Raw genomic sequence first — 27,256 nt, 5'->3', positions numbered from 1 at the left:
ACTAAATAATTACCACTTGAATAGCTCTCTTTAAAAACATAATTCTTCAATTATTCCTTTTTTTCCGTTTGTCACTTACCACAGGTTTCTTTGTTGTTTTGTTTTCTGTGCTGGGGATCAAACTTACATGCATGCAAACCATATACTAATACCACTGAGCTATAAGAAATTTCATAAGTTTTTCTTTTCCATGACTCATAACCCCATTAATAAAAAAGTTATTAAATACTCCTAACATTTTTCCAGCATTTCCTGATAGAGATAAATGTGTTGAAATACGAGGCTATTCAAAAGAAGATTTTAACATTTTAATTTTAACTCAAAGAACACTTAATATTTCAATAAATGTGAGAAACTATTAAAAGGCAAACATTTTTCCTATTACAGAGTTTTTTCCATCTAGTTAGGTCTAAACAAAAAACAAAAATAAATCCTTATTTTGTTATTTAATACTGGGGACTGAACCATTTCTCATTTATTCTAGTCAAGTACTCTATTGCTGAGTTAATATCCCCAAACCTTCAATTATATTTATTTTGAGATATGGTCTGGCTTAATCACTCAGGGTAATCACTTAATCACTCATGAACTTGGAATCCTCCTGCCTCAGCCTCCAAGTAGCTGGGATTACAGGTATGTGTTACCATAACTGGGTCTAAACTAAAACATACTTAATGTAAAATATATACCTTATTTTTTTGTAAAAACTACCTAAGAAAATGTTTTATAAAGAAATGAATTGTAAAAATTCATTACTAAAACTTTCATCATGCTAAACAATTGATACAATAGGTTCCATATAATTAATGCTTTTTTAAAGAATTCATATGATTAAGAAAATGGGTGCAGTAGTGCACAAGTGTAATTCCAGGAGCTCAGGAAAGTGAGGCAGGAGGATCTTAAGTTCAAAGCCAGCCAGAGCAACTTAATGAGGTCCTAAGCAATTTAGCAAGATCCTCTCTCAAAGTAAATAAATAAAAAGGGCTGGGGATATGACTCAGTGGTTAAGCATCCCTGAATTCAATCCCTGGTACCAAAAATGAAACAAACAAAAAACCAAAAAAGAAATTGGATGCTGCCAGAATACTCTATAACTTTTCTAAATTTTCTTTATTTTTAGAATCACAATTTTATTTGGTGTTTTTTGATTCTGAGATACCAAAATTTAAAAGCACATTTTTTATTTGTATCCAAGACAGACATTTAAAAACAGAATTTCCTCAGTAATTTCCATATTTTTTTCCTTTGAAAAGTATTTGGTTTTTCAAATCACACCTCTACATAGTTATTTTTTGTATAATCTGTGTTTTCTATCCAGAAACTCATGAATGATGAGAACTAAGCAAAAAGTAATATTAGTACTATAGTAAAAAGAAAAATGATACATTTGTATAAAATGACATTTTAAATTGCTATGAATATCTTGACCCTTTTTCTCCAAAAATAGTAACTAATTTCTACATGCTCACTGCTTTATTTTCTTCTTCCCCAATCACTTCATACTGTATCAAACTACCCTAAAGAGGCATACATTTCTGTGTACACCCTATCTTTCCCTAACTATAGGTTTTTAAGAAGTGTGCTATCAGAATCATTATAGTTGCTATCAAAATCATCATCAGTTTTCTCACTCTCTCAGATATATCTGAATGACCTTCCTTCTGATTTAACACTGACTGGATCTTGCTATTGTTTTGAACCTTTAAGTGAAATAAATAAAAAAAATAAAAAAGAAAGAAAATACTTCATAATGGGCATTAAAGAACTTCAGGGGGGAAAAATGGAGCAAACACCAGTTTTGTAAAACTATACCAACAGTTTAGTCTATTACCTGTTTTCAATATCTCTCATCAAAATTATACTTTTTTCTGTACTAATATTTAAAAATTAAATAGTATTTCATCATAAAATAATTCAGTAGAACATTAACTTTCTTTATCTGAGTACATTTCAGTAATCTACTTTTTATAATCAGATCTAGGAAATTTTATTTCAAATATACTTAATTTTCTTATATTCTTAACCTCATCACATTTTGTAAATGAAATAACTTTACGCTGGCAAGATGCCAAATGTTTTAACAGGCAATTAGCAGAACAAAGCACCATTTACTGGTTTTTAGCTTTTATTCAAGGATACTTAAAAGAGAAACATGATAACAATTTCACTCTCTGAGACTGGTAATAAACTTTAATGGACTCAGACCACTCTAAGAAGAGTAGAGCAGCACCTCCACTGAACATTCTAATATCAAACCCTCACTAAGTCCAAAGAAAGTAATATAAACTAATATATCCTTAAAAAGTAAAATGAACCTTAGAGCAGATTTATTTAAGAAGGTGTACCTGCAAAGGCAAAAATTATATTTTCTCATTTTTTTAGCTCTAAACAAAATGTTTGATTATTCAATGATTTGCTTTAAAAACAACTCAATAATATAAAAATCTCCTAATAAATTGTTCAAATGACAAATTTTTTAAAACTTGAAAAGCTAACTTCAGCAATTTAATTTATAAATGTTAAAAAAAAGATTTAATCTAGCTTCAAACTCAACATTCCCCTTTTTTTAAAAGCATGACTGTTTCTTACTACTTAATTTTTTATGAATCAGCTAACAACCTGATATAAGTATGTACTTTAAAAGGGTAACACAGCACGCTAGTATAGAACAAAGCTTAATTACCTTGGTTTGGTTGTATATTCATATTTGGTCGCGGGCCATAGTTTCCCATTGGCTGCCCTTGACTCATTGTCATCTGATTCTGTACTGGCATGCTCTGTGATGATGGCACAGAATGGTTGTAACCTCCCATGGATCCATGGCTACTTGAAGGCATATTCATGGAACTGTTTGTCATATTGAGTTGATTGGGTCCAGGTCCCTGCATAGGCATATGGTTAGGCCCTTTGAAGAAAAATGATCAGAACCAAAATATTGAAAGTTAAAGAGATGGTTTATACAAAAGTACCTAAAATAGCTATTTGTAGGTTTTTTTTCATCATTGTAGTCATACACTAAACAATAATTTGAATATTTAATAGCAAATAAATCGCTTATATGAATGATAGAAAACACTGTGAAGTGAATATTCTTATTATTCCCATCTTAGAGATTAAGAAACTGATGTATTTGGAAAGCCAAGAATACTCTGAAAAAGAAGAGTAATAAGGGTAAACTAGCTTTATGAGACAGCAAAACATAAAGCTGGAGTAATTAAAGATGTAGTACTAACTAATATGAATGAATAGATTAACAGATCAATCAACCAGAATAGGGTCTAAAATATAGTAAGGTAATACATAGTAAGGTAAGTGATAATATAGTGATATTCAGTATAAGTGGGCAACAAAAAAATTAATTCAGTAAATGGTATTGTGGCAATGGTGTAGTCATCTGGAAAAAAAAATTAGCTGGATCACCTCATTTCTCCCAATAAAACTAATCTACTTTGTATAAAAAATTTAAACATTAAAAAAGAAGAAAAAAGAAACCATATTAAAGAATCTCAAAAAGGAGAAACTTTAAAATAATCTTGGGAGGAAAATGCTTTCTAGAAATTCCACACCTTTAAAAACAAAAATTGATAAAACAGTGGTGTACACCTATAATCCCAGGGGCTCAGGAGGCTGAAACAGGAGGATTCACAAGTTAAAAGCCAGCCTCACCAATTTAGCAAGGCCCTAAGCAACTTAGCAAGACCCTGTTTCAAGATAAAAAATAAAAAGGGCTGGAGATGTGGCTCAGTGAAGTGATTAAACACCTCTGGGTTTAATCCCTGATACCAAAAACAATTGAAATACAAAATTTGATCATTGTATTGTCATGTGTAACTAATTAAAACAAATAAAATAATAATAATAATAATAAAAATTCCAGGTGAAATCTGAAAAATTATGTGTGTGTGTGTATACATATATATATACATATATATATACATATATATATATATAAAATTTGAGCCAGGTGTGGTGGCACATGCCTGTAATCCCAGTGGCCCAGGAGGCTGAGGCAGGAGGATTACAAATTCAAAGGCAGATTCAAAAACTTAGCAAGGCCCTAAGCAACTTAATGAAATTCTAAAATAAAAAAATAAAAAGGGTTGGGATGTGGCTCAGTGATTAAGTGTCCCTGGGTTCAATCCCCAGTAATCCCCCTGTAAAATAAATAAATAAATAAACTAAAAAAAAATTACTCAGAAGACATGTCATAAATCAAACTAATTACCTAATATATTAAGCAAAAAAAAGGGGGGGGAATGAAAGACATGAATAAAAAGCTCAAAGAAACCTAAGAATAGATTCGTAAACAAGGAATGACTGATTGCTTTACTTAAAAAAACTAAAATACAATTTTCACCTTAGATTCTCAAAAATCAACTTTAATAAACCTATATTTTAAAGAAGCACTTTCAGGTACTACACAGAGAAAATAAATGTAAATAAGTATTATTTTTTATAGAGGAACTTGACAATAAGGTTATCAAATTTTTACATGTACATACTTTGAACCCAGCAATTTCAGTTCTAAGAATTTATTCTATATAAATATTTGGTACAAGTATGTAAAAAAGTATATGTGTTTTATAAATATATTCATGGCAGCACAACTTATCAACATACAAGAAACAACATTTATTTCTATCAAAAGGAAAACGGTTCAGATAAGTTAGGGTATATCCATAAAAAACAAACACAAAAACAAAAAATACATGATGCAGTAACCAAAAAGAATGAGGCAGTTCTTTATACACTGAATAGAGTAATGGTTTCTATGATAAATCTTTAAGAGGGAAAGAAGACATATAAGACTATTCAATGTGCTACGGTTTGTTTTTTTAAAAAGAATAGTACAAAAAAAAAAAAAAAGAAAAAAATTTTTGGGTAGAGACAAAGAAAGAGAAAAACCTCTTGACCTCTTGAAGGATAACCAATGCCTCTCTGGAACTCAGAGTTTGGAGAGTTAAGGGCTATAAACCTTGGTACTTTTTTATTTTGGCTGCATGATCATGTATTATCTAGGGGTTTTTTGTTTGTTCTGTTTTGTTATCAGGAATTGAACCCAGGGGTGCTCAAGCACTAAGCCACATCCCCATCCCTTTTTTTTTTTTTTTTTTGAAACAGGGCCTCGCTAAGTTGCTGAGGCTTGCTTTGAACTTGTGATCCTCCTGCCTCAGCCTCCCCAGCTGTTGGGATTATGGGCATGTGCCATCATGCCCAGCCTAGTTTTGTTTTTTTAATCAATATTTTTTTTAAAAGGAACTGGGACTGAGAGGTTATGTGGCCAAAATCAAATGGCATAAGTATCTCTGAAACTTAAATTATCAAATAACCTATTAGAACTAAAATAGGAAATTAAGAGCCAAGTTAAAATTAGTGTTCACATTAAAAAGGGTGACTAGATGCTATTATTGTTAGGAGAGTCCCCTAACTATTATTTTAGATGCTCTACAATACAAGTCTTAAATGGTTGATAATCTCTGGGTTATGGAAAGAATGTAACTATTTCAGATGGCCTTACACCAAAAAAAACCAAAATGTCAGAATAATATTAATTGTGCACTTCTCAAATGCTTACTTGGTCTTGGGCTTCAGTGTTATCTGGAGATATGTTATATACCTAATATAATTACACATACCTTTATGTTGTATACCTGATCAAAGGTACTACCATCAAAGATCACAGAATTCCTAACTAATCTGTATTAGCACTGCTCTTATAGTTCTAAAAACAATGTGTCCCAATAAGCTAAATGTGGATTTAGCAAACAAACAGCTTTCTCCTGACTACAATCTAACTGCAAACTAAAAAGTAGTTCTGTCTTTATTCCTACCTCCATACTGTGTGGGAGCCATCAATGCTGAGAGTCTTAGCAGGAAATAAGAGAGCCAATGAAATAGCATTTACCTCCTACATGATTAGTGTCACATCAATCTTCTAAACTAGGCTACCTTGCCTCTTTTGCTCTGTGTTCCCCCTTTGTTTCTTTTACTATATCTGTTGTCCTTGGAACCAATGCTACCAACAACACAATCAGCTGGAAAAGATACTATCGTAAGGATGCTAATTATTAACTTTAACAATAAACTGTTCTATTATTTAAGTTTACTATCCTTATTGCTAGTCGTGTTTGCTTTTTTCTACTGAAAATAGTCTTTGTCTTTAGAAAGCAAAAATATTCTCGTATTAAAGGTAGAGAATACTCTGCCAAAAATGATAGCTATCATTACTATTGTTACACAAACTGAAGATATTTTCAGCAAACGATAACTAAATAAGCACCCATGGCCTAAAAGACACCATTCTAGTGACTCTAAAGTTAAATGGATAAAGAGAAACAAGAATGGCAAAATATATGAGAAAGCTTACACTATTTCTTAGCTTTTAATTTTGATTTAAAATCAATTTCCATATGTTATGCTAAAAACATATGTATTCATAAAAATCCTGATTCAGCATCAGTAATATCTATGAAGAAATACTAAATACACCAGCACTTTAGAGTTTGTTTTTGTTTGTTTCTTTTTCCCATGTGTTTTTCTCAGTGATACTGCTTCAGAGATCAATAAATTTTTAAGTAAATAAAAACTCAGGGATGTTAGAATACCTTTTTGTAAACATATTTTATTTCTTAAGCCATGGTACAATGACTTTTCCCCCCAAAAAAGCTTCTAAAGCCAACTATGTTGCATAGTTTCAGACAGACTAAATTTAGCCAGTTCTGTTCATCAGAGGAATGCTGTGTGTCAGCTACATCAAAGCCCAAGGGCAGCCTGATAAACACTGAATACAGGTCACGTAGCTCTGTAGCTAACAAACTCTAAGAGAGCTTGTACTCGGGGGCATTCAAAGCAGTTTTGTCATCAACAATCTAGTATCCCTTGAGCCCCCATGTCGTTTCAGTTGCTAAGCAACTCTGGTGTTAATGTCTTAGAGGAGAAAAACTTACCAGGCATCTGGCCGTTCATCTGGTTCTGCATGTGTGGTGCAGGAGGACCCCCACCTACCATTCCATCTGAAGGCATGTTGTGAGAGCGTGGAGGTGGGGGAGGGCCGCTCTGATTCATCACTCCAGGACCCATAGGCATATTCTGTGTGGGTGGCTGAAAGAAGACAGTTTAGCAAAACAAGAGAAACAGTTACACCAATGTATAAAAGATGTATATGGAATAATAGTTGACTATATTATTAAATTGGACAAACAAAACAACAAATGCATTTCAATTTCTTCTAATGTATTTTAATCATGGACTGATAAATATCATATTTAATACCCCCCAAAACTTCACAAGATGCTTAGCATTTGAGCACCTTAGGACAAAAACAGACCACAATTAAAGTGTGTTTTAATTTATAAAATCTCAATGGCAAAAATGTTAACATTCTACACAAACAGAATTCTCATTCATTTATTTACTAAGGATTTCTAATGTAGCTATTGTTATTTAAATAACATTAAAAATTAATTCTCCTTTCATTACATATTTGAAAATATTTACTAATCATTATTTTTACTTGAAAAGGGAGAATAAAAAATATAAAAGGACCAGAGGTCCAAAAATATGACATATTTTATACTGTTTGAGGTGCAGAAAGAAAAGTGGTGGCAATGGAATAATGTTTTAAAACACAAAGATAATAGTTCAGTTCAATATTTTTGTGTCGACTACTGCTATAGATTGGAAACATTACTGATGGCCTCCAAGGGTACAGAGACAGCTGCCTCAAAAGGATGCCTTTGGCAAATTTCCTAATGAAATTTTCAAGAAAACCACTGACTAACCTTGAGAGTTCACAAAAGGGCAAAAGGAAAAACATAGATACAAGACAGTCTGCAACACAGGGCTCCCATCTTGGGAACATTTTGGTGGAGAAAGCAAATGGTTAGTTTCTTTCCAAGTATCTATTTTTAACCCTACAGGTTAGAAGGACTTATTCTTTACAGATCTACTTTCTGTCTTTTTTCTCTGCTTCCCCATGATCTGAACATAATGTCCAATCCAGTAACTTTCTTCCACATTTTTTATTTTTGCTTTATTTTTAAAATTTTTTCCACAATATTTGTTGATCAGTTATTTATTATACCTTTCCAGATTTTGTCAGCACAGTTGCCTCTGAAACACTTAACAGATATATATGTTATTCTTTAGCCAACACATGCACTCAAACCTCCAATCATTTAATGAATAGCTCATAGTGTAGAAATAACAAGTGCTGGGCTAGATCTGTAGCTCAGTGGCAGAACGCTTGCCTAGCATGTGTGAAGCACAGGCTTCAATACTTAGCACCACATAAAAATAAACAAATAAAACAAACGCATGCTGTCCATCTACAATTAAAAAAATAACTATTTTTTAAAAAAGAAATAGCAGGTACTACTTTGATAGCACCTACAAAAGTTAGAATTTTAATTTCGTCACTACTAAATCCAGATAATTGGCGTTTATTAAGTATTTTCTTTTCAGCTCTCATCTTAATTTTTTATCCAACTTGTATCTTAAAACACTTAATAACCTTGTTTAGTTTTCAGACACATACAAAAACCAAACATCAAGTCTATTACATATCTTATTTTTAATTATCCTTTACTTATCATGCTTTCAAACCTGGTTATTTATTTGTATTTCAACTCATAAAACATCACTAGTTGTTATTTACCATCCTAAGAGTAATAACTAACCCTTCTGCTAATAAAAGTGATAAAATCCTGACAAAGTGCAAAAAAAAAACCTGTCTAAAAGCACTAAAGCACTATGTAACCAAAGAGGAACAGAAGCTACAATTCTTGAAAAAGGGGAAGAATGTTAAAAGACCAGCTCCCCAATTTCTTTGGCTTTTTCTGTGAGTGCGCAGTGTATGGAGTAAAAAGTGCCAAAACACAAAGCAGAAATTCTTCTGGATTAAGGGGGAATGACTCAATTTTTTAAAAATCGGCAGAAAATTAAAGAATAAAGTCCCCCAAAAAGGAAAACTACAGAAAGCGAAAAATTCAAGACAACTACTAGAAGACAGCAGTTAGGAGGCCAAAGAGCCAAGCAGAGATTCCAGCTACTGCCTAATGCTTGGTAGATAAAAGATTGGAGTATAGCCCATTCAGTTAGAGGGGACTTCATAAACAACTCCAGCTCTCCAGATTTCAGAAGAGCCTCACCTCAGACTAAGGTCAAAACTGAAATAGATTAGCCCTATAAATCTTTTAATGAACCCTCAATACTCAAGGTGATCTCCTAGTACTTCTCATACCAAAGGAAAACTTAATTCTCTTTAGAAGAAAAGAACACAATCTTTAACTTTCTAGAATTGTTATGTTTGCCCTTTTTCTTAAATACTGGGATGGATCCCAGGGGTTCTCTACCACTGAGCTCATCCTCAACCTTTTTTTAAAAAAATTTTTTGAGACACAGTCTGACTAAATTGCCCAGGCCAGCCTCAAACTTGCAATTCTCCTCCATAGCCTCCCAAGTAACTGGGATTTCAGGTATGCAATCCTATCTAACCACAATGTCTGACATTTTATCATAAATCACAGGCATTTTAAAAAACCATCATAAATGGCCAACACCCAATAGGATGGCTATAATAATAATAACTACCCAAATGGTAGGTGTTGGCTAAAATGTAGAGAAACAGGAATTCTCATATATGCTAGGAAAAGTGTAAAACGGTATAGTCACTTTGGGAAACAGTTTGGCAGTTCCTCTTGTTAAACGTATGTCTACCATATCATCTAGCAATTCCATTCCTGGTATTTATTCAAGAGAAATAAAACACATTCAGACAAAAGTTGTATACAAACATTCACAATGGCATAATTCACAATAGTCAAAAGATGGAAAAAAAACGCAGATGTCCACCAACTGAGGAATGGCTAAACAAAATATGGTTCATGAATACAATAGAGTACTATTCATTCACAGAAAAGGAATGAAGTACTGACACACATTATAACATGGATAAACTTGAAAATATTCCAAGTGGAAGGAGCTGGACACAAAAGGGGCCACATGTTGTGTGACTCCATTTATATTAAATGTCCAGAAGAAGTAAGAGAAAGAGAGAAAAGATTAGCTGTTGCCACAGGATGGGGAAAAAGGGGAAGTGGGACTGACTGACATCATATATGAGTTGTATTTTCAGGGGTGATGGAAGTGCTCTGAACTTAAGACTGCACTGTGAATATACCAAAAACAAACACTGAATTATACACCTTAAAATGGCTAAAATGATGAAAGTTATGTTTTATAAATTTAATCTTAAGATAAAACTGGGGAATGGATAGTGCACACCTGTAATTCCAGCTATTTGACAGCCTGAGGCAGAAGAATGGCAAGTTTGAAGCCAGCCTCAACAACGTGACAAGACCCTATCTCAAAATAAAAAAATAGGGCTGTGGCTGTGGCTCAACAGTAGCACACTTGCCTGGCATGTGTGAGGCACTGGGTTCGATTCTCAGCACCACATATGAATAAATAAAATAAAGGTCTATCAACAATTAAAGAAATATTTTTTAAATAAATACATAAATAAATGAAAAAGACTGGGGAATGTAACTCAGTAGTAAAGCACCCCAAGTTCAACCTCCAGTACAAAAAACAAATTAATAAATTTTATTACATTTTAAAAGAATGAGTAACTAAAGGAAGTAACAAATAATTTTAAAAGACCAAATTCATTCAAATTTTGGAGTTACAGAGAATTTGAAATACCTGTGCTTGATATTTTCAAAGGTGAGGGGACAGGAAAGATGTAGAACTTTAGTAAACTCCTAGAATTTTTTAAAGGCCATCAAATATAAATCTAGAACTGGAAAATACAATCACTAAAGTGAAAATCAGCCTGTCTGTCAACGGATGAATGGATAAAAAAAAGTGGTACATATACACAATAATGGAGTTTTATTTATCGATGAACAGAGACTTGGGTCTTTTGCAGGAGAATAGAATTTAAGAACTTATGCTAAGCAAAATAAGCTAAACTCAGAAAGTCAAGGATCCTATATTTTCTCTTATATGTGGAAGCTAAACAGACAAAAGGAAAAGAAAAGTAGTAGGGGGTGGGTCTAATGAAAATTGAAAGATCTATAGAGTAGAGAAAGGTAAGGTAGGAGAGGAGCAAATAGGGAAATTCTGGGGAATGATCAGGATAAATTACATTGTTACATTGTGCGCTGGTAAAAAAATATTTAACAACAAATCCCACCATTATGTACAACTAATGCACCAATTTTTTAAAAATGGGGGAAAAAAAGAAATCAATGGTTGGAAACAGCAAAACAGAGGATCAGAGAAGAAACTTACAGAAAAATTATACAAAGATATAAAAGAGAGAATATAAAAAAAGAACATAAAGACACAGAAAACATGATAAAAAGGTCTAGCACACACCTAACTGGAGTTATAACAAAGAGGATACAGAATAAAACACAACACTATTTGCAAAATACTGTAAAAATTTTCCAAAGCTAAAACAGAAAGAAGCGGGGGGGGGGGGGAAGAGAAAAGAAGCCTCTAGCTTATGAACTATGAAGCTCTACAAATCTCAGGAGGATATAAAGAAAACCCTACCCTAAACACATCACAGTCAAAGTACTGAAAACCAAAGTCGAAAGAAAAAATTTAAAAACAGTCAAGGAAAATGGAGCAGCAATAAGACTAGCACTGAATTTTTTTCTATCAAAAATAATGGAAACAGATGATTATAAAATGACAACTCTAAAGAGCTAAGACAAAGAAAAAAGAAAACAAACCAATCAGTTTAGAATTCTATATTGAAGAAAATATCCCTTCTGACATGGAAATGAAAAAAATATGTTTTAATGAACAAAAGCTAAAAGAATTTGTTATATGAAATGACTTTACATAGAAGCACAGACTAGATGAGTTATGAGAAAAGGTAAATATATAGATGAATATAAACTAATACTGACATTTAAAATAACAGTTAATGATGAGTTGTATGATTTAAACATATATAAAAATATGAATACAGGGTAAAATTAACACAAAAGACAATAGGTTAAATGAAGTTAAATTGCTAAGGATCTTTCCTTTTTTTCTGCAAGTCTTAAAAGTATAGATCTACACAAGAATCTAAAAAATTAGTGATGAATATAATCTCAAAGGAAATCACTTAAAACATTAAAAGTAGATAGCTAAAAATTTAATAGAAAAAAATAATGCTTGATTAATTCAAAGACAAAAAAGGGACAAATAGAAAGCAAATATCTGGTTGATAAGATTCAATTCCTACTATATCACCTTCTATATTAAATATTCATAAACTCATTCTAATATTTAATTGCCATGTAAGCAAAGATTATATTACATTATATTGGATTTAAAAACACACAAAGTACTGTTTACAAGATACTTTAAATTCAAGAGTACAGATTATTTAAAAGAAAAAGACATAACCATGTAAATATTAATCAAAAGCATGATGACAATGTTATGTTACTATTGTACAACTGACTGATCACTGGGAATAGAGGGCTATGCCTTATTATGACAAAAGGATAAATTCAATGAGAATGTTTAACAATCACAAATTTGTATACATCTCCTAATATAGGTTCAACGAATTAGAATAATTCATAATAATGGCTGGAGATTTTAACACACTTTGCCTAGTAAGTCACAAGACCAAAAAAAGCAGGTCAACAAACACAGAAGACTAAAATATAGGGACTGTTTTCTGAGCACAGTAGAATTAAACTAGTAGCCAACAATAGAAAATTATTACTCAGAGAAGGAATCACAATGGAAATAAGAAATGATTAAACTGAATCAACTTGTGAGACTGAGTTTAAGGTATGTTTACAGGATAAGTTATATATTTAAAATGTGTATTTAAGAAGTTGAAAAAAAAGCTATCTACAGTAGCTAAGCTCAATGAAATAAAAAGCAAATAAGAGAAAATTAAGATGTTAAGAGGACACAAAGAACAACTTTAGACAATGCATTTGATAATTTACTTGAAATAGAAAAATTCTTTTGAAAAATATAGCTTTGGGAAATTGACCAAAAAAAATCTAAATAATCCTGTTTAAAAAACTGAATCCATAATTTAAAATCTTCCCTGAAGAAATCTCCTGATATAGATGGCTTCACTTCTAAACTATTAAGATAATACAAATTTTCTAATATTAATCATTTGCAATCTTCCAGAGAAAAAAATTAAGGGGACCGCCAACTCTTTATTGAGGTCACCAAAATCTGACAAGGATATTACTACAAGAAGAAATACACAGGTGACATTCTCATGCTATAAATAACAAAAATGCTAAACAAAATTTTAGAAAATCAAATCCAGATTACATTGAAACCAATGGGCTCCACTCCAGGATTCAAGTGATTTAATTTTTGAGAATTAATTAATGTAATGTACCAAATTACCAAAGTAAAATCTAGATAGCCATCAATATATAAAGAAAAATAATTTGATAAAATTCAATACCCACTCGTAACAAAAATTTTCCAAAGTTAAGAAAAGAAAGAGCATTCTTGAGGCTAGGGGGAAGCCTAGTGGTAAAGCACTTATCTAGTATGCACAAGGCATGGGATTCAAACCTCAATGTGACAAAAACCAAAACAATAGCGTTCTTCATTGAAAAAAAACTAACTTACAAACCTATTACAGACAATATCCTAAAATGAAATATTGAACTCTTTCCCTTTGAATTGAGGAATAGGATAAGAATATTCATTAACAAGAACTGTATTCAACAAAATAAATAACCAATAAGCAAATCAATGTTATAAAGTATAGAAATGAAGTAGAAGAATAAAAAATAAAGATTAGAAAAGAAAACAACTTTATCTTCACTGATGCATGAGTAAGTGCATATTTAAAATAAGTGAATATAGCAGGGTAACCGGATACAAGCTGAACATATTAAAAAGTCAACTATATTCCTATATATTTCTAACAATTACAAAATGAAATTTAAAAACTGACATTATATATAACATGATCCAAAAATTTGAATCTCTAGGCCTCAGAAACCTTGGAATGGAATCACCATTTGACTCAGTCATCCTACTCCTTAGCATATACCCTAAGGACTTAAAATCAGTATACTAGAGTGCCACAGCCACATCAATGTTTATAGCAGCTCAAACCACAATAGCTAAGCTATGGAACCAACCTAGGTGTCCTTCAATAGATGAATGGATAAATAAAATGTGATATAAAAACATACACAATGGAATATTACTCAGCCACAAGGAAGAATGAAATTACGGCATTTGTAGGTAAATGGATGGAACTGGAGACTATAATGCTAGGTGAAATAAACCAATTCCAGAAAACCAAAGGCCAAATGTTCTGTCTTATATGTGGATGCTAACACACAATGGGGAGGCGGAAGAAGTTCAGTGAATTAGACAAAGGGAAATGAAAGGCAGGGAGTGGGGATGGGAATATGAAGACAGTAGAATGGATCAGACATAACTTTCCTACATTCATGTAGGAATGAATACACAACCAGTGTTAATTCCACATCATATACAACCACAAGAATGGAATCCTAATTAGACTAAGTTATACTCCATGTATGTATGATATGTCAAAATACATTCTACTGTCATGTATATCTAAAAGAAACAATTAAAAAAATTTAAAGAGTATATAAGGGTCCCTTGACAGTTGCATACATTTAAAAATAAAATAAAAACTTTTTAAATTAAAAAACATTTTTTAACGTAACAAGAGATACGTGATACCTTTACACTGAAACACTGTAAGAGTCAATATTATAATCAGCTTCCTTGATGCTGACCTACAGATTCTATGTAATCCTTGTCAAAAGCACAGCAAGCTTTCCCTAGAAATTCACAAGCTGACTTTAAAATGTATATGGAAATTCAAAGGACATAGAATAGACAGGACAGTCTTAAAGAAAGAACAATACTACCAGATATGCAGACATATTATAAACTACCATAACTGAAGCATGGGGTTGATGCAAGGATAAATAGACCAAAAGAACAGCTGAGAACAACTCACATATACAATAACAACAAAACATCTTACATTCAATGGTGAAAAAATGATCTTTACAATAAATGATGTTAGATCAACTGCATATAATAGGAATAAAAAAGAACCTGAAGTGGGCTGGGGTTGTGGCTCAGTGATAGAGCACTTGCCTGGCATGTGTGAGGCACTAGGTTCGTTTCTCAATACCACATACAAATAAATAAAATGGTCCATCAACAACTAAGAGAGAAGAATCTTAATTCTTGGCCCAGATTATACACAAATTTAATCTGCAATGGAACATAGATACACTTTAAGAATAAAATAGGCATTATCATTATGACCTTGATAGAGGAAAATATTCCCTAAACAGGATACAGAAATTACCCATAAAAACTAATAAATTAACGTTCATTTTAACTAGAAACTCTAGTTAATTAAACACCATTAGAATAAAAACACAATTTTCAAAGTAAAAAAAAATATATGCAATATATGCAGCCTACTAAGACTTATTCTAGAATATATACAGAACTCCTACAAATCAATGTTATTAAAAGCCCATATAAAAACCAGAAAGAAATGAACATTAAAAAACTTTTTTGGGATGACAGCATTGTTCCATAACTTGATTGTAATGATAGTTACATGGATTTGTAGAGACTCATGTATCTACACACTTTAAGTGAATGGATTTACTTTTGTGAATTATTAATATTACTTCCAGCCCTATCCACCAGAAAATCTCCTAGTCAGAACATCAGAATAATCAGGCCCCCACTGTCTTCTCCCAAAGTCCCAGGTAACCTTTCTTCACAGAACTTACTATAGCTGTAATTTCAAATATGTCTGTGTGATTGTCTTCCCTGCTATGTGTTAGAGTTCAAAAATTAAAAAAAAATTTTTTTTTGATATATAAACAACAGTTCAAAATCAAATAAGGGGCCAGTATCTTTCAGCAATTTACATTGCTTTTAACTGTTCAAAATTGCCCATTCCATCTTCACATCTCCCTCTGGAAGTCTACCAGACATTAATTCTTGTTATATCATACCTTCAAATTGTCTTATCCCTAAACTCAGTGACAGCGATTTCGCCCTTCCAGTTGCTCAGGTGAAAACCAGGGAGTCATCTGTAATTCCTCTTTCTCATTCCCTGGCCCTTCATTAAATTATCAGCATGTTCTTTGACCTCAATTTCAAGATATACCACAAATTTAACCACTTCTACCATCACCTCCTCTACCACCACCCCATGCAGCCACCATCACATCTCTTATGTTGATTATTACTGTAGTCTCCTAATTTAACTATCTGCTTCAATCTATGCTCTTCTATATTGAATTCTTCAACAATAGTCACAATGCGCTTGCTAAAATGTATCAATTCATTCTTCTGCTCAAAAATCCTCCAACAGCTTCCAATTTCAGAAACTCTTTATCATCTGTCCTACACCTACAAAACTCTATCATCTGTCCACACCTCCTTATTTATTCCATTCCAGCCACAACAACCTTCACGCTGTTCCTTTAACAAGTCAAAGATAGTTTTACTTCAGGACCACTCTTCCTATTTGTTTTCTCTTCCAAAACACTCTTCCTCAAGTCTTTATTCAGATGTCAACTGTCTCAATGAGATTTAACTCCATTTCATACTGCAAATCCCAACCCCCACCTCCAGTATTCCAAAACACCACTCTTGTTCTATTTTTCCCTTTCCATAGCTCTTATCTTCCAACATGCTAATGATCTACTTATTTATTATGATGATTGCCTTGCTTGATAGAATATAAAACCCAAGATTGATCTGTTCACTTATGTTTCAAAAGTACCTAATGACTATTAACTGACACATAGAACATTTTAATATTTTGTAAACAAATTAATGAGTTCTCAAATTTAAAAGATTTACCATAATACTATAAATAATCTCAATCATAAATTATCTTCAATGTTTCTTCAGAATATGAATATATCACCACAACATAATTTTTAGTTTAATAATCCTTCAGTTGTATAACTATCTTTAATATAACTGTCATTAATATAGTTCTCCACAAGGAGGCACTAAAATAACACACAAATAGACGATTGAAAAATAAATTATTCAAAAAGGAAATATAATAAAAATTTTTCTATATTTAATAACTTCTCTACACATAAATGATAAATGATTGAGCCAATCAAGAAAGGCTCCAAAACCCCATCTTGATCCCAAGTAAGTCTCCTAAAAATGAACTCTACACATATAGGAAACAATTAAGGAAGGTCCCCTCTTATCCTCACTTATTCTCATAAGAAATTTCAGGATGCCATCATGGCTAACCTTGAATCTAAGCAACATTTTCAGACTTAATGAATTCAGTTCCTTATTTTAATAATCTTGACATGTCATCTTGTCCCACCCAAAAAAGGACTTAATGGAGAACTCAGTCATACCATAAAACCTTACCAGATGAACTTCTACATTAATAATATTTTCCACTTATTTTTAAAAGATGATGATTATATAAATTTCCCGAGGGCTCAGGCCACAGAAACTGATTCATCTACTAACTATACTTTCCCCAATTTTAACACCAGGTTTCCATTAAATTCAATCTTTCTCTTTTTTTATGAAACAGAAAACATCTAACACATCAACTCCAGCATTACATTTTATCTCAGCTCTGAAAACCCTAAGGCTACCCAACCCTAAGGATATTCATTAACAGTCACTCCAAATTCACTTAATATTAAATAACAAAAAGTAAATGCCCTACTCTTCCCAGAATTGAGGAATTCTCCAGAATATAACTGAAAATTGAAAACAAAAATAAAGGACTGAGAGTGGTACGGGGTGGCACACGCTTGTAATCCCAGTGGCTGGGGAGGCTGAGGCAGGAGGATCATGAGTTCAAAGCCAGCTTCAGCAAAAGCAAGGCACTAAGCAACTCAGTGAGACCCTGTCTCTAAATAAAATACAAAATAGGGCTGCATATATGAGTGGTCAAGTGCCCCTAAATTCAATCTCCAGTCCCCCACCCAAAAAAAAAAAAAAAAGGACTGAGGATGTACCTTAGTGAACAGCATGTGCTTAGAATGATGAGATCTTGGGTTATAGTCCCAGCACCACAAAAAATAAATAAAGATAAAAATACTCCACTCCTAAAGTATGGCAAGATGAGAGTCTAGGTTTTGTTTTTTGGTACTGGAAACTGAACCTGGGGCACTTAACCACTGAGCTACATTCCAGTCCATTTTTTGAGGGGTTGGTAGGTAATCAGAGATTGAACCCAGAGGCACTCAACCCACTGAGCAACATCCTCAGCACTTTTTGTATTTATTTAGAGACAGAGTCCCGCTGAGTTGCTCAGGGTCTTGCTAAATTGCTGAGGCTGGCTTTGCACTGATGATCATCCTGGCTCAGCTTCCCAGCCATGCTGGCTCCTTTTAATTTCTGAGACAGGGTTTCACTAAATTGTTTAGGGCTTAAGTTGCTGAGGCTGGCCTTAACCTATGATCCTCCTGCCTCAGCCTCCAGAGTCCCTAGAGCTACAGGTTTGAACAACAGGTGGCGCCTGTGGTTGTTAATAATACCACACATCTTAAAGTTGTTAATAATAACACACATTAAGAAACAGACAGCCTATAATTCCAGCAACTCTGGAAGATAAGGCAGGAGGATGGAAAGTTGAAAGCCAGACTCAGAAATTTAGCAAGGCCCTAACCAATTTAGCAAAACTCAATCTCAAAAAAATACGTAAAAAAGTGCTTGGGATGTGGTTCCATGGCTAAGTGCCCCAAGGTTCAATCTCTGGTACCAAAAACAAATAAACAAACAAAACCAGAACAGATATACGTGCTTAAACTTTCATTGTTTATATGATTTTTATATCTGCCTATTTGTTTCAATTACAAAATATATGATCATTATAAAAAGTAGAAATAATAAATATGGGAACCATTCGACACTTGGTTTGCACATTTCCAGAAACTTTTTAAAAATTCAGATATAAACAGTTACTTTTTGAAAATAGGGAAACATGATTCTGTGATTTTATTCTAATGTAGGCATTACTTTTCACCAGTATATATGGTGATCTCATTCAAAAGTGTAGAATTTAACTGAATAGATAAAATTCACTTTTTAACTCATCCTCAATGCTGACACTTATTCCAGTTTGTTGGTTTTGCTAATATAAACAATGTTTCAATAAATAATTTTTTACAACTATGGTTTTATTTTTTGGAGGGGGGGGCGGGGAGCAGGGTGCTGGGATTTGAACCCAGGGGCATTTAACCACTGAACCACAATCCCCGGTCCTTTTTATTTTGAGATGGGGTCTGGCTAAATTACTCAGGGTCTCACTAAATTCTAAGACTAGACTCAAACCTCCTGCCTAAGTCTCCCCAGCCACTGGGATCATAGGTGTAGACTACCACACCTAGCTGTACAAATACTGTTGTTATTTGTGCCAATAATAAATAGTGAATTACTTAATTTCTAGTATCTAGTTGTTGTTGCTATTGTTTCTTTGTCAGCTATATATCCCGTAAAGATGAACTAGATCTATTGTTTTCAATTAATGTCAAGGGATAATCTTTAGGTTTCCAATACATGTAGAAGCTACTCTGATTTTAATACAGTTCTGGAAAAAAAGGAAAAAGAAATTTCAAACACACATGCACACATACACATTTCTATTATACACAGTAAGATCTATCAACATCTTTACATACCAAGGTTCAATCAGACAATCTTCTGAATTTTATATATACTATTCAGCAAATAATTAACATGGTAAAATTCTCCCTATAATTTTCTACAAAATATAGTGTTAAACTTTTGGGATGTAAAGGATAAGGGACCTTTCCCTTATCCTCAATAGCCCCTCATCAAAGAATTAATAACCTCTTCTACTATTTCAAATATACTTTAAATACACAGTATTTCTAAAATCGCACCCTATTACACTGTAGAATAACTATTTGTTGTCCTTTGCTTATAGAATATTTAGCAAAAGTTTGTTTTGCATTTTTAAAGGAGTCAAATCAGATTTTTCTGTAGTTTTCTCATTTGCTTTTGTTCTCAACAAAGTCTCACCTCAAGATCAGACAAATATTGATGCCTTAATTTGTACTGAATCTTACAAATACTTCAAAGACATTTCACCTGTAAACGTGCTTCCTGTTTTTAGTATTAAATGTTGCAATTAGATGCCCTATATTATGCAGCTCGATGCCAAGTAGAAGAAGGGGAAAAAAAGACTTGGAGACCAAGTTGTGGGCAGGTAAAAGAAAGGGGAGAGGATTGAGACAATAATCCTATTTTTGACATACTCACTTGCAACAGGAAATATGAAAATACAGGCTGTGAACTTTTTATAGCAGAGAACAACACAGGGCAGGCTGAGGAGAAAAGAGTTTTGTCTATAGAACACCCAAATGCATATATCTAATGGAAGCTGGATTCATGTCTCACACTTGGGCAATAAAATCCATATATGAGGATCATCTATGTATCAATGGAAACTAAAGTCAAGAATAAAAGAAACATGGACTGGGGTTGTGGCTCAGTAGCACTTGCCCAGCATGTGTTAGACACCAAATTCGATCTTCAGCATCACATATAAATAAATAAAAGTACATCAACAACTAAAAAATTAAAAAAAATAATAAATAAAGGAACAGCATGGATGAAATCTCCCAGAAACAAAAATATACAGTGAGAAAATGTTCAAGAATGTAACATTAACACTGATGAACATGTCAAAAAATGTTAAGTTAAACAGCTGGGGAGGAAAACAGAATACTATCACAAAAACGAAAGAATGAAAGCTTCATAGGAGAAATTTGTCAACATTATATTTACCAAAAACAAATATGAATTATATTTTTCTGAAGTTTTGTGTAGTCTCGGAACATCACTACCATACACAATGACTTAAAATGATGTCAATACTTAAGAAAAGCCACAACTTGAAATGAGTATATAAACCCTTTCAATTAAAAAAAAAAAATATATATATATATATATATATAGTTTAAAAAAAAAAAAACAAGGTACAGATTAGTGTGCATACACAAGATTCTACTTGTGTAAAATGAAGGGAAAACCTGGGCACAATGGCCCATACCTGAAACTCCATCAACTTGGGAGTCTAAGGCAGGAGGGTTGCAAGTTCAAGGCCAGGCTTGGAAACTCCTCATGACTATCTCAAACTAAAGACGACTAGGGATATAGCTCAGTGACAGAGCACACCTGGGTCCAATCCCTACTACTCAGGAAGGGAGGGGAGACCGGAATGTGAGGGGGAGAGGAAGGGGGGAAGGTAAGGGAAAAGGAAAACAAGGAGTTAAAGTATTTATATTACCTTTTATTTGCATCCAAAGCAGGTAGAAGATGAAAGTAGGTTTTATATGTTTTGTTTTGAGACAGGGTCTAAATTGCTTAGGGCCTCACTAAATAGCTGAGGCTAGTTTTGAACTCGAAATCCTCCCACTTCAGCCTCCTGAGCCACTGGGATTATAGGCATGCACCACCACACCCAGCAAGGGCTTATAATTCTGAAACAGGTGAGATTCTGGATTAAGAGATTTGATGCATCAGAAGGAATTTCTATACTAAGCTCAATTTTACCACATTGGCTTTACAAGAATTATTACCTTCCTGAGAAAGTGCAAGAGAAATGAGTAATTAAATCTTAAAATACACAATCTGATTTTAAAAATGCTTGTGTTTTATATAAAAGTGAAAGAGAACGTGGGACATATTGGAAATGCTATACTGCTTAAGATTTTAAGACACTTCCACATTTTATGGCGACAATATTTTAAATCAAGACAAGTAGACAAAATCCATTTTTACCCCAAAACATAAGTTACAGAGAATCTCAACTCATGAGCAGGAAAAAGAGTGCAGAGGGAGTACGTCAGAATCACTTCAGAATATATGGCAAAATACACCTTCTCGAACTACCCACAAGATTCTGATAAAGAGTATCTAAAGAGAAATGTTCCCTTCTCCACTCAACACCCTGACTTAAGAGTTCTTGTCATAATTAGTTATTTGAACTGATGAGAACATGACATATTTTTAACACATGTTAGAACAGGAAATAATGGCTAAAACAATTACAGGTCACCAAAGCAATAATGTGCTAAATTCTTAATCTGACACTTAAATATATGATCCCCAACTATAAGCAGAAGCATTCTTTTTTTTTTTTTTTCCTTTAATGTAACATAGGAGTACAGGCATAATGCCAGACTTTGAGGAAATAAAAGTAAGTATTAATTTCCATCACAGTATAACAGGACAGCCAAGTACAGTACAACACTACAGCCTATTATATTTCATTTCAAATTCTGTGAAGATCTAGCCAAGTCCTAGACTGATGCACAAATTTAAGAGTAGATGGATCACATTTTTATTTCCATTTCATATTAGTAGCAATACAACATAAAGCACAAACTTTGCTTTCAGTAAGACCTATGTTAAAATCTCAGTACTACCATTTATCAACTATTAAGTTCTAGTCAAGTTAATTAACTAAGACTCAGTTTCCTTAACCACAGAATGGGTTATTTATCAGGATGAAATAAAGTATTCAAAGGCCTTAATACATACTAGTCATTCTTCAAGTGTTAGTTCTTGCTCCAAAGAAATGATCACATTTGAGAAGCCAAAAACTAACTAATATTCTATAGACAAGAAATGGAATTCAATTCTTTTTTAGAGAATTTTTCAATATTTATTTTTTAGTTTTCGTCGGACACAACATCTTTGTTTGTATGTGGTGCTGAGGATCGAACCCGGGAGGCACGCATGCCAGGCGAGCGCGCTACTGCTTGAGTCACATCCCCAGCCCCTGGAATTCAATTCTAATACTTAAAAGAAAGTAAAGACAAAGGCAGACAAGGTTTTTGTTTCAAACAATGAAACAAAAGAAAAAAAAAGATGGAAAAATATTTTTAAAATTTCTCACAGATGTGAAAGCACAGGCCAATTAGTGAAAAATGATCAATCCAAGATCCTAGAAAAGGAAAAAAAAACTCAGTGAGATTGACCCAATCAGATGTATAAAAAAACTTTGCTTCGTCTGTATACCCAATTCAGTTCATCTAAAGATACCTAGAACACTCAATCTATGAAATCCCATTAAAGGGATACTAGATGGCTTATGTCCCTAGACACGTGGCAAAAGAAAATGACAATGCTGCTTAGAGGAAGATAGTATCACCCTACTCAGCAAATTATTTCTACAATGAAAATCTGAAATAATTCCTGATTCACAATCAAGAAAATCAAATATATATGACAAGGCAATATAACATGAATGACAACTAACAGAGATAGGAGACAAAGAACACAAACCCACAAGAATCTCAAATATTAGAATTTTTGGACAGACTTCAAAAATAACAATGCCATCCTAAAAAATGAAAAACAGATTAATAGAAGGATGAACAAATATGTGTTTGTGTGTGTACATGTATGACAAAGCAAACATAATAAAATGTTAACTGCAGAATCTAGTTGTTGGATATGTGACTCATCTCTAAAATATTTTGGTATGTTTTAAAATCTACCCAATACTGGAAAAATAATTGTTGAGAGTGTTCAAAATTTCAGCAAAGAGCAGAGCAGATTTTAAAACTAAAAATTCAAGAACTAAAAAAAAAATATATGAGTCAGGCATGGTGGTTCACACCTGTAATCCCAGCAGCTCGGAAGGCTGAGGCAAGAGGATCAAGAGTTCAAAGCCAGCCTCAACAATGGTGAGGTGCTTAGCAACTCAGTGAGACCCTGACTATAAATAAAATACAAAATAGGGCTGGGGATATAGGTCATTGGTCAAGTGCCCCTGAGTTCAATTCCTGGTACCCCCTCCCCAAAAAAAACTATGAGCAGATATTAAGAATTCAACAGATAAATGTAAGTATCAGATTATGCCCAGTGATAGTAGACTGGAAAACTACTCAGAAAATATATACATACATACATACATATATATACATACCCAGAAAATGAAAGATTGGAAAAATCTGGAGGTATTAAGAGACACAAAAATTCAGTTATGATGTCTAACATTAGTTGGATTTTTACAGAAAAGATCTGCTTGAAGAGGTAATGACTGAAAATTTCACAAAACTGTTGAAAGACATCAACCTACAGATTTCCAAATTTCCAACCAGCACCAAACATGATAAATAAAAAGAAATCCACACCAAGACATATCAGAGAAAACCTGAAACAAAACAAAATATCTTAAATCCAGTCCAAAAAAAAAAGAAAGATTATCTTCAAAGTAGCAACAATTAGGTTGACATCTGTACTTTCAATAGATACAAAGTCAGGATGAATTCAACATGCTGATAGAAAACAAGTGCCAAACCAGAATCTCTCCTTGGCAAAAAAATGTGTTTTAAAGAATGATGTTGGGCTGGGTTGTGGCTCAGTGGCAGAGCACTTCCCTAGCATGTGTGAGGCACTGGGTTCGATTCTCAGCACCACATTATCAATAAATAAAATTAAGGTCCACTGACAACTAAAAGCATATTTTAAAAAGAAGAAGAAGAATGATGTTGACCAAGTACTAAGAGGAAAAAAAAAAAACAAGAATGATAAATGATGTTCAGCTGAGGTTGTGGCTCAGCGGTAGAACACTTGACTAGCACGTGTGAGACACTGGGTTAGCTCCTCAGCACCACATATAAATAAATAAAATAAAGATATTGTGTCCACCTACAACTAAAAATAAAAAAATTATGTTGAAATAAAGGAATTTTCAAAAATATACCTTCCCCAACCACCATGCCACTGGGCAAAAACAAAAACCCTGAAAGTATTTGTCATCAGCAAACCTGTACTCCCACAATATTATAGAATGTTCTTCTGGAAGGAAAAAGAGAAACTGATCTAAGAATTGAAACTGATCTAAGAGAAACTGAAGTAAGAACTGAAATGCATCAACTATTCAGATGAGTCTAAGGAATGTTGACTTCAAAAAACAAATAAATATGGGACTGGGGTTGTGGCTCAGAGGGAGAGCACTCACCTACCATGCATGAGGAACTGGGTTCAATCCTCAGCACCACATAAAAAAATTAAATAAATGTATTGTGTCCACCTACAACTAAAAAATACTAAAAAAAGAAAAGAAAAGAAGAAACAAATAAGAACAACATCATGCTAAGCAAAATAAGCCAATCCCCAAAAAAACAGGAGCAGAAATGTTTTCTCTGATAAATCGGTGCTAATCAATAATGGGGTGGGGAGGCATGGGATGAGTGGAAGAACTTTGAATGGAGCAAAGTTGGGGGGCAGGACAGGAAGGGGTAGAAAAGATGGTGAAATGAGATGGACATCATTACCCTAGGTACACGAATTGTATGATTGCACGAATGATGTGACTCTTTTTACAACCAGAGAAGTGAAAATTCTGCTCCATTTGTGTACAATGAATTGAAGAGCCTTCTACTATCATGTATAATTGATTAGAACTAATATTAAAAAAAAAGAACATGGGAAAAAAAGAAACAAATAATAATCATTTGTAGGCTAACATACAGATTTAAAACACATGACAACAGGAGGTCACTGAAGTCTCTAGCAGTTCTTGCAAAGAAAAAATAAGATAATGAAAACCAATTATAAAGAAGACAAAGGAACAGGGAAAGGAATATACAATACCTGGGACAAAGGAAATGCATTGGTAGGTTTAAACTTAAATTCATTCATATTGAATATATATATATTCAATATGAATGAATTTAATGTTCCAGTTAAAAGATAAAAGATCTACACTGAATTTTTTTTTAAAATCTACAAGCTATACACAATACACATTTCTAAAACAAGGAAGAAGAACGATGACTATCTACCATGCAAACACTAAAGAAAAGTCATTTAGTGATACTAACATTAGACAAAGCAGACTTAAAGACAAAATGCATTATTAGAGGCAAAATGGTAGTTCACAAAAAGAATCGATTAACACACTTGACTCAACAGACACATTTAGAACTTGGCATTTCAATAATGAAAGAATACACAATCTTTTGAAATACACAGAAAGCATTTTAAAAATTAGTCATATGCTACAACCTAAAATAACTCTCAAAGAATTACAAAGCACTAAAGCCATAAAAAATAATATCTAACTATAATGCAATGAACCCAAAAATTAAGAAAATAATAAAATTCCTCAAAGTCTGGAAATTAAAATTTCATCAACTCTTCCATAAAAAAGAAATAAATTTTAAATTTTTAAAATACTTGGAACTGAATAAATACAATATATAGCACATATCAGAACCATGACTAGAAGAAAATGCCCTTAAATACTGTATTGATATGGATACGGAAGGTTGAATATTGCAGAAGAAAGCAATCATCTCAAAACTCAGAACAGCAAAATAAACCAAAAAGTCAGGAAAACAAAAAAAAAGGAAACAAAGTTCAAAGTTTAATTATAAACAAAAACATATAATAGAGCAATGGTTCGTAAAGTGTGGTCCTCCAGACACTTTTTTAAAAAGTAAACCCAGTGATAGATAGATATATATAGGTAGTTGTAGCTGGACAGCATGCCTTTATTTTTTATTTATTTTTATGTGGTGTTGAGGATCAAACCCAGTACCTCACACCTGCAAGGCAAGCACTCTGCCACTGAGTTTTAGCCCCCGCCCCTCCAGACACTTTTAAGAAGTCCCCAAGGGCAAAACTATTTCCAAAAGAATACTAAAATACTGTTTGTCTTGTATGCTATATTAATATTTATAATGATGGTGCACAAGCAACAGAAGATGTAACTGCTGAAACATTATGAATTGAAGCAAGAGCAAATACTTTACTATTAATCACTGTATTTAGAAAAAGCCAGTTATACTTTAAAATGTACTTTCATTAAGCAGTAAAAAATTATTAATTTATTAAATTCTCCATGTCCTTTAAACATCCCGTGACAGGAAGCAGGATTAAGGACATGGGTCCCCTTGTCTTCCCAGTTTTGGAGGAAAGTGGGTGGATCTGATTTACTGATAATGATATAATTGGTTTTCATTATCTTATCAGTCAGGAATCTGGCCTAGGACTCTGGCAACAGTTTGGAAAAGCCATGCAAGGAGAAAGCATACCATTTGGGCATTAGCCACTTGCAACTATACAACCTAAAACAAAAAGGGCAGAAAAAGAGGGACCCATGGGGTTGCCAAAAGTACATTCACTTCAGGGTCTCTTGCTTTCTTTCCACTGAGGAACAGTATTAGCTGCTTTTTACCACCATTTGGTGAAA

General features: G+C 33.1%; 1 protein-coding gene across 4 annotated transcripts in view; it reads right to left on the bottom strand.

Annotated features, from left to right (window-relative positions):
• The window catches only part of Ss18 (SS18 subunit of BAF chromatin remodeling complex), an 81,297-nt gene that overhangs the window by 31,802 nt on the left and 22,239 nt on the right, over positions 1-27,256 (bottom strand). For all 4 annotated transcript variants that reach the window (XM_071602831.1, XM_027935701.3, XM_027935699.3 and 1 more), the window contains exons 4-5: positions 6,948-7,101; positions 2,684-2,905 (exon numbers count right to left, since the gene is read on the bottom strand). In XM_071602831.1, coding sequence (XP_071458932.1) covers positions 2,684-2,905; positions 6,948-7,101 — 376 coding nt within the window. The remainder of the gene's footprint in view (positions 1-2,683; positions 2,906-6,947; positions 7,102-27,256) is intronic.

The sequence above is a fragment of the Marmota flaviventris genome, chromosome 16 (genome assembly GCF_047511675.1).
Source record: "Marmota flaviventris isolate mMarFla1 chromosome 16, mMarFla1.hap1, whole genome shotgun sequence".
NCBI classification, from domain to species: Eukaryota; Metazoa; Chordata; class Mammalia; order Rodentia; family Sciuridae; genus Marmota; species Marmota flaviventris.
This window is presented reverse-complemented; position numbering and strand designations above follow the sequence as displayed.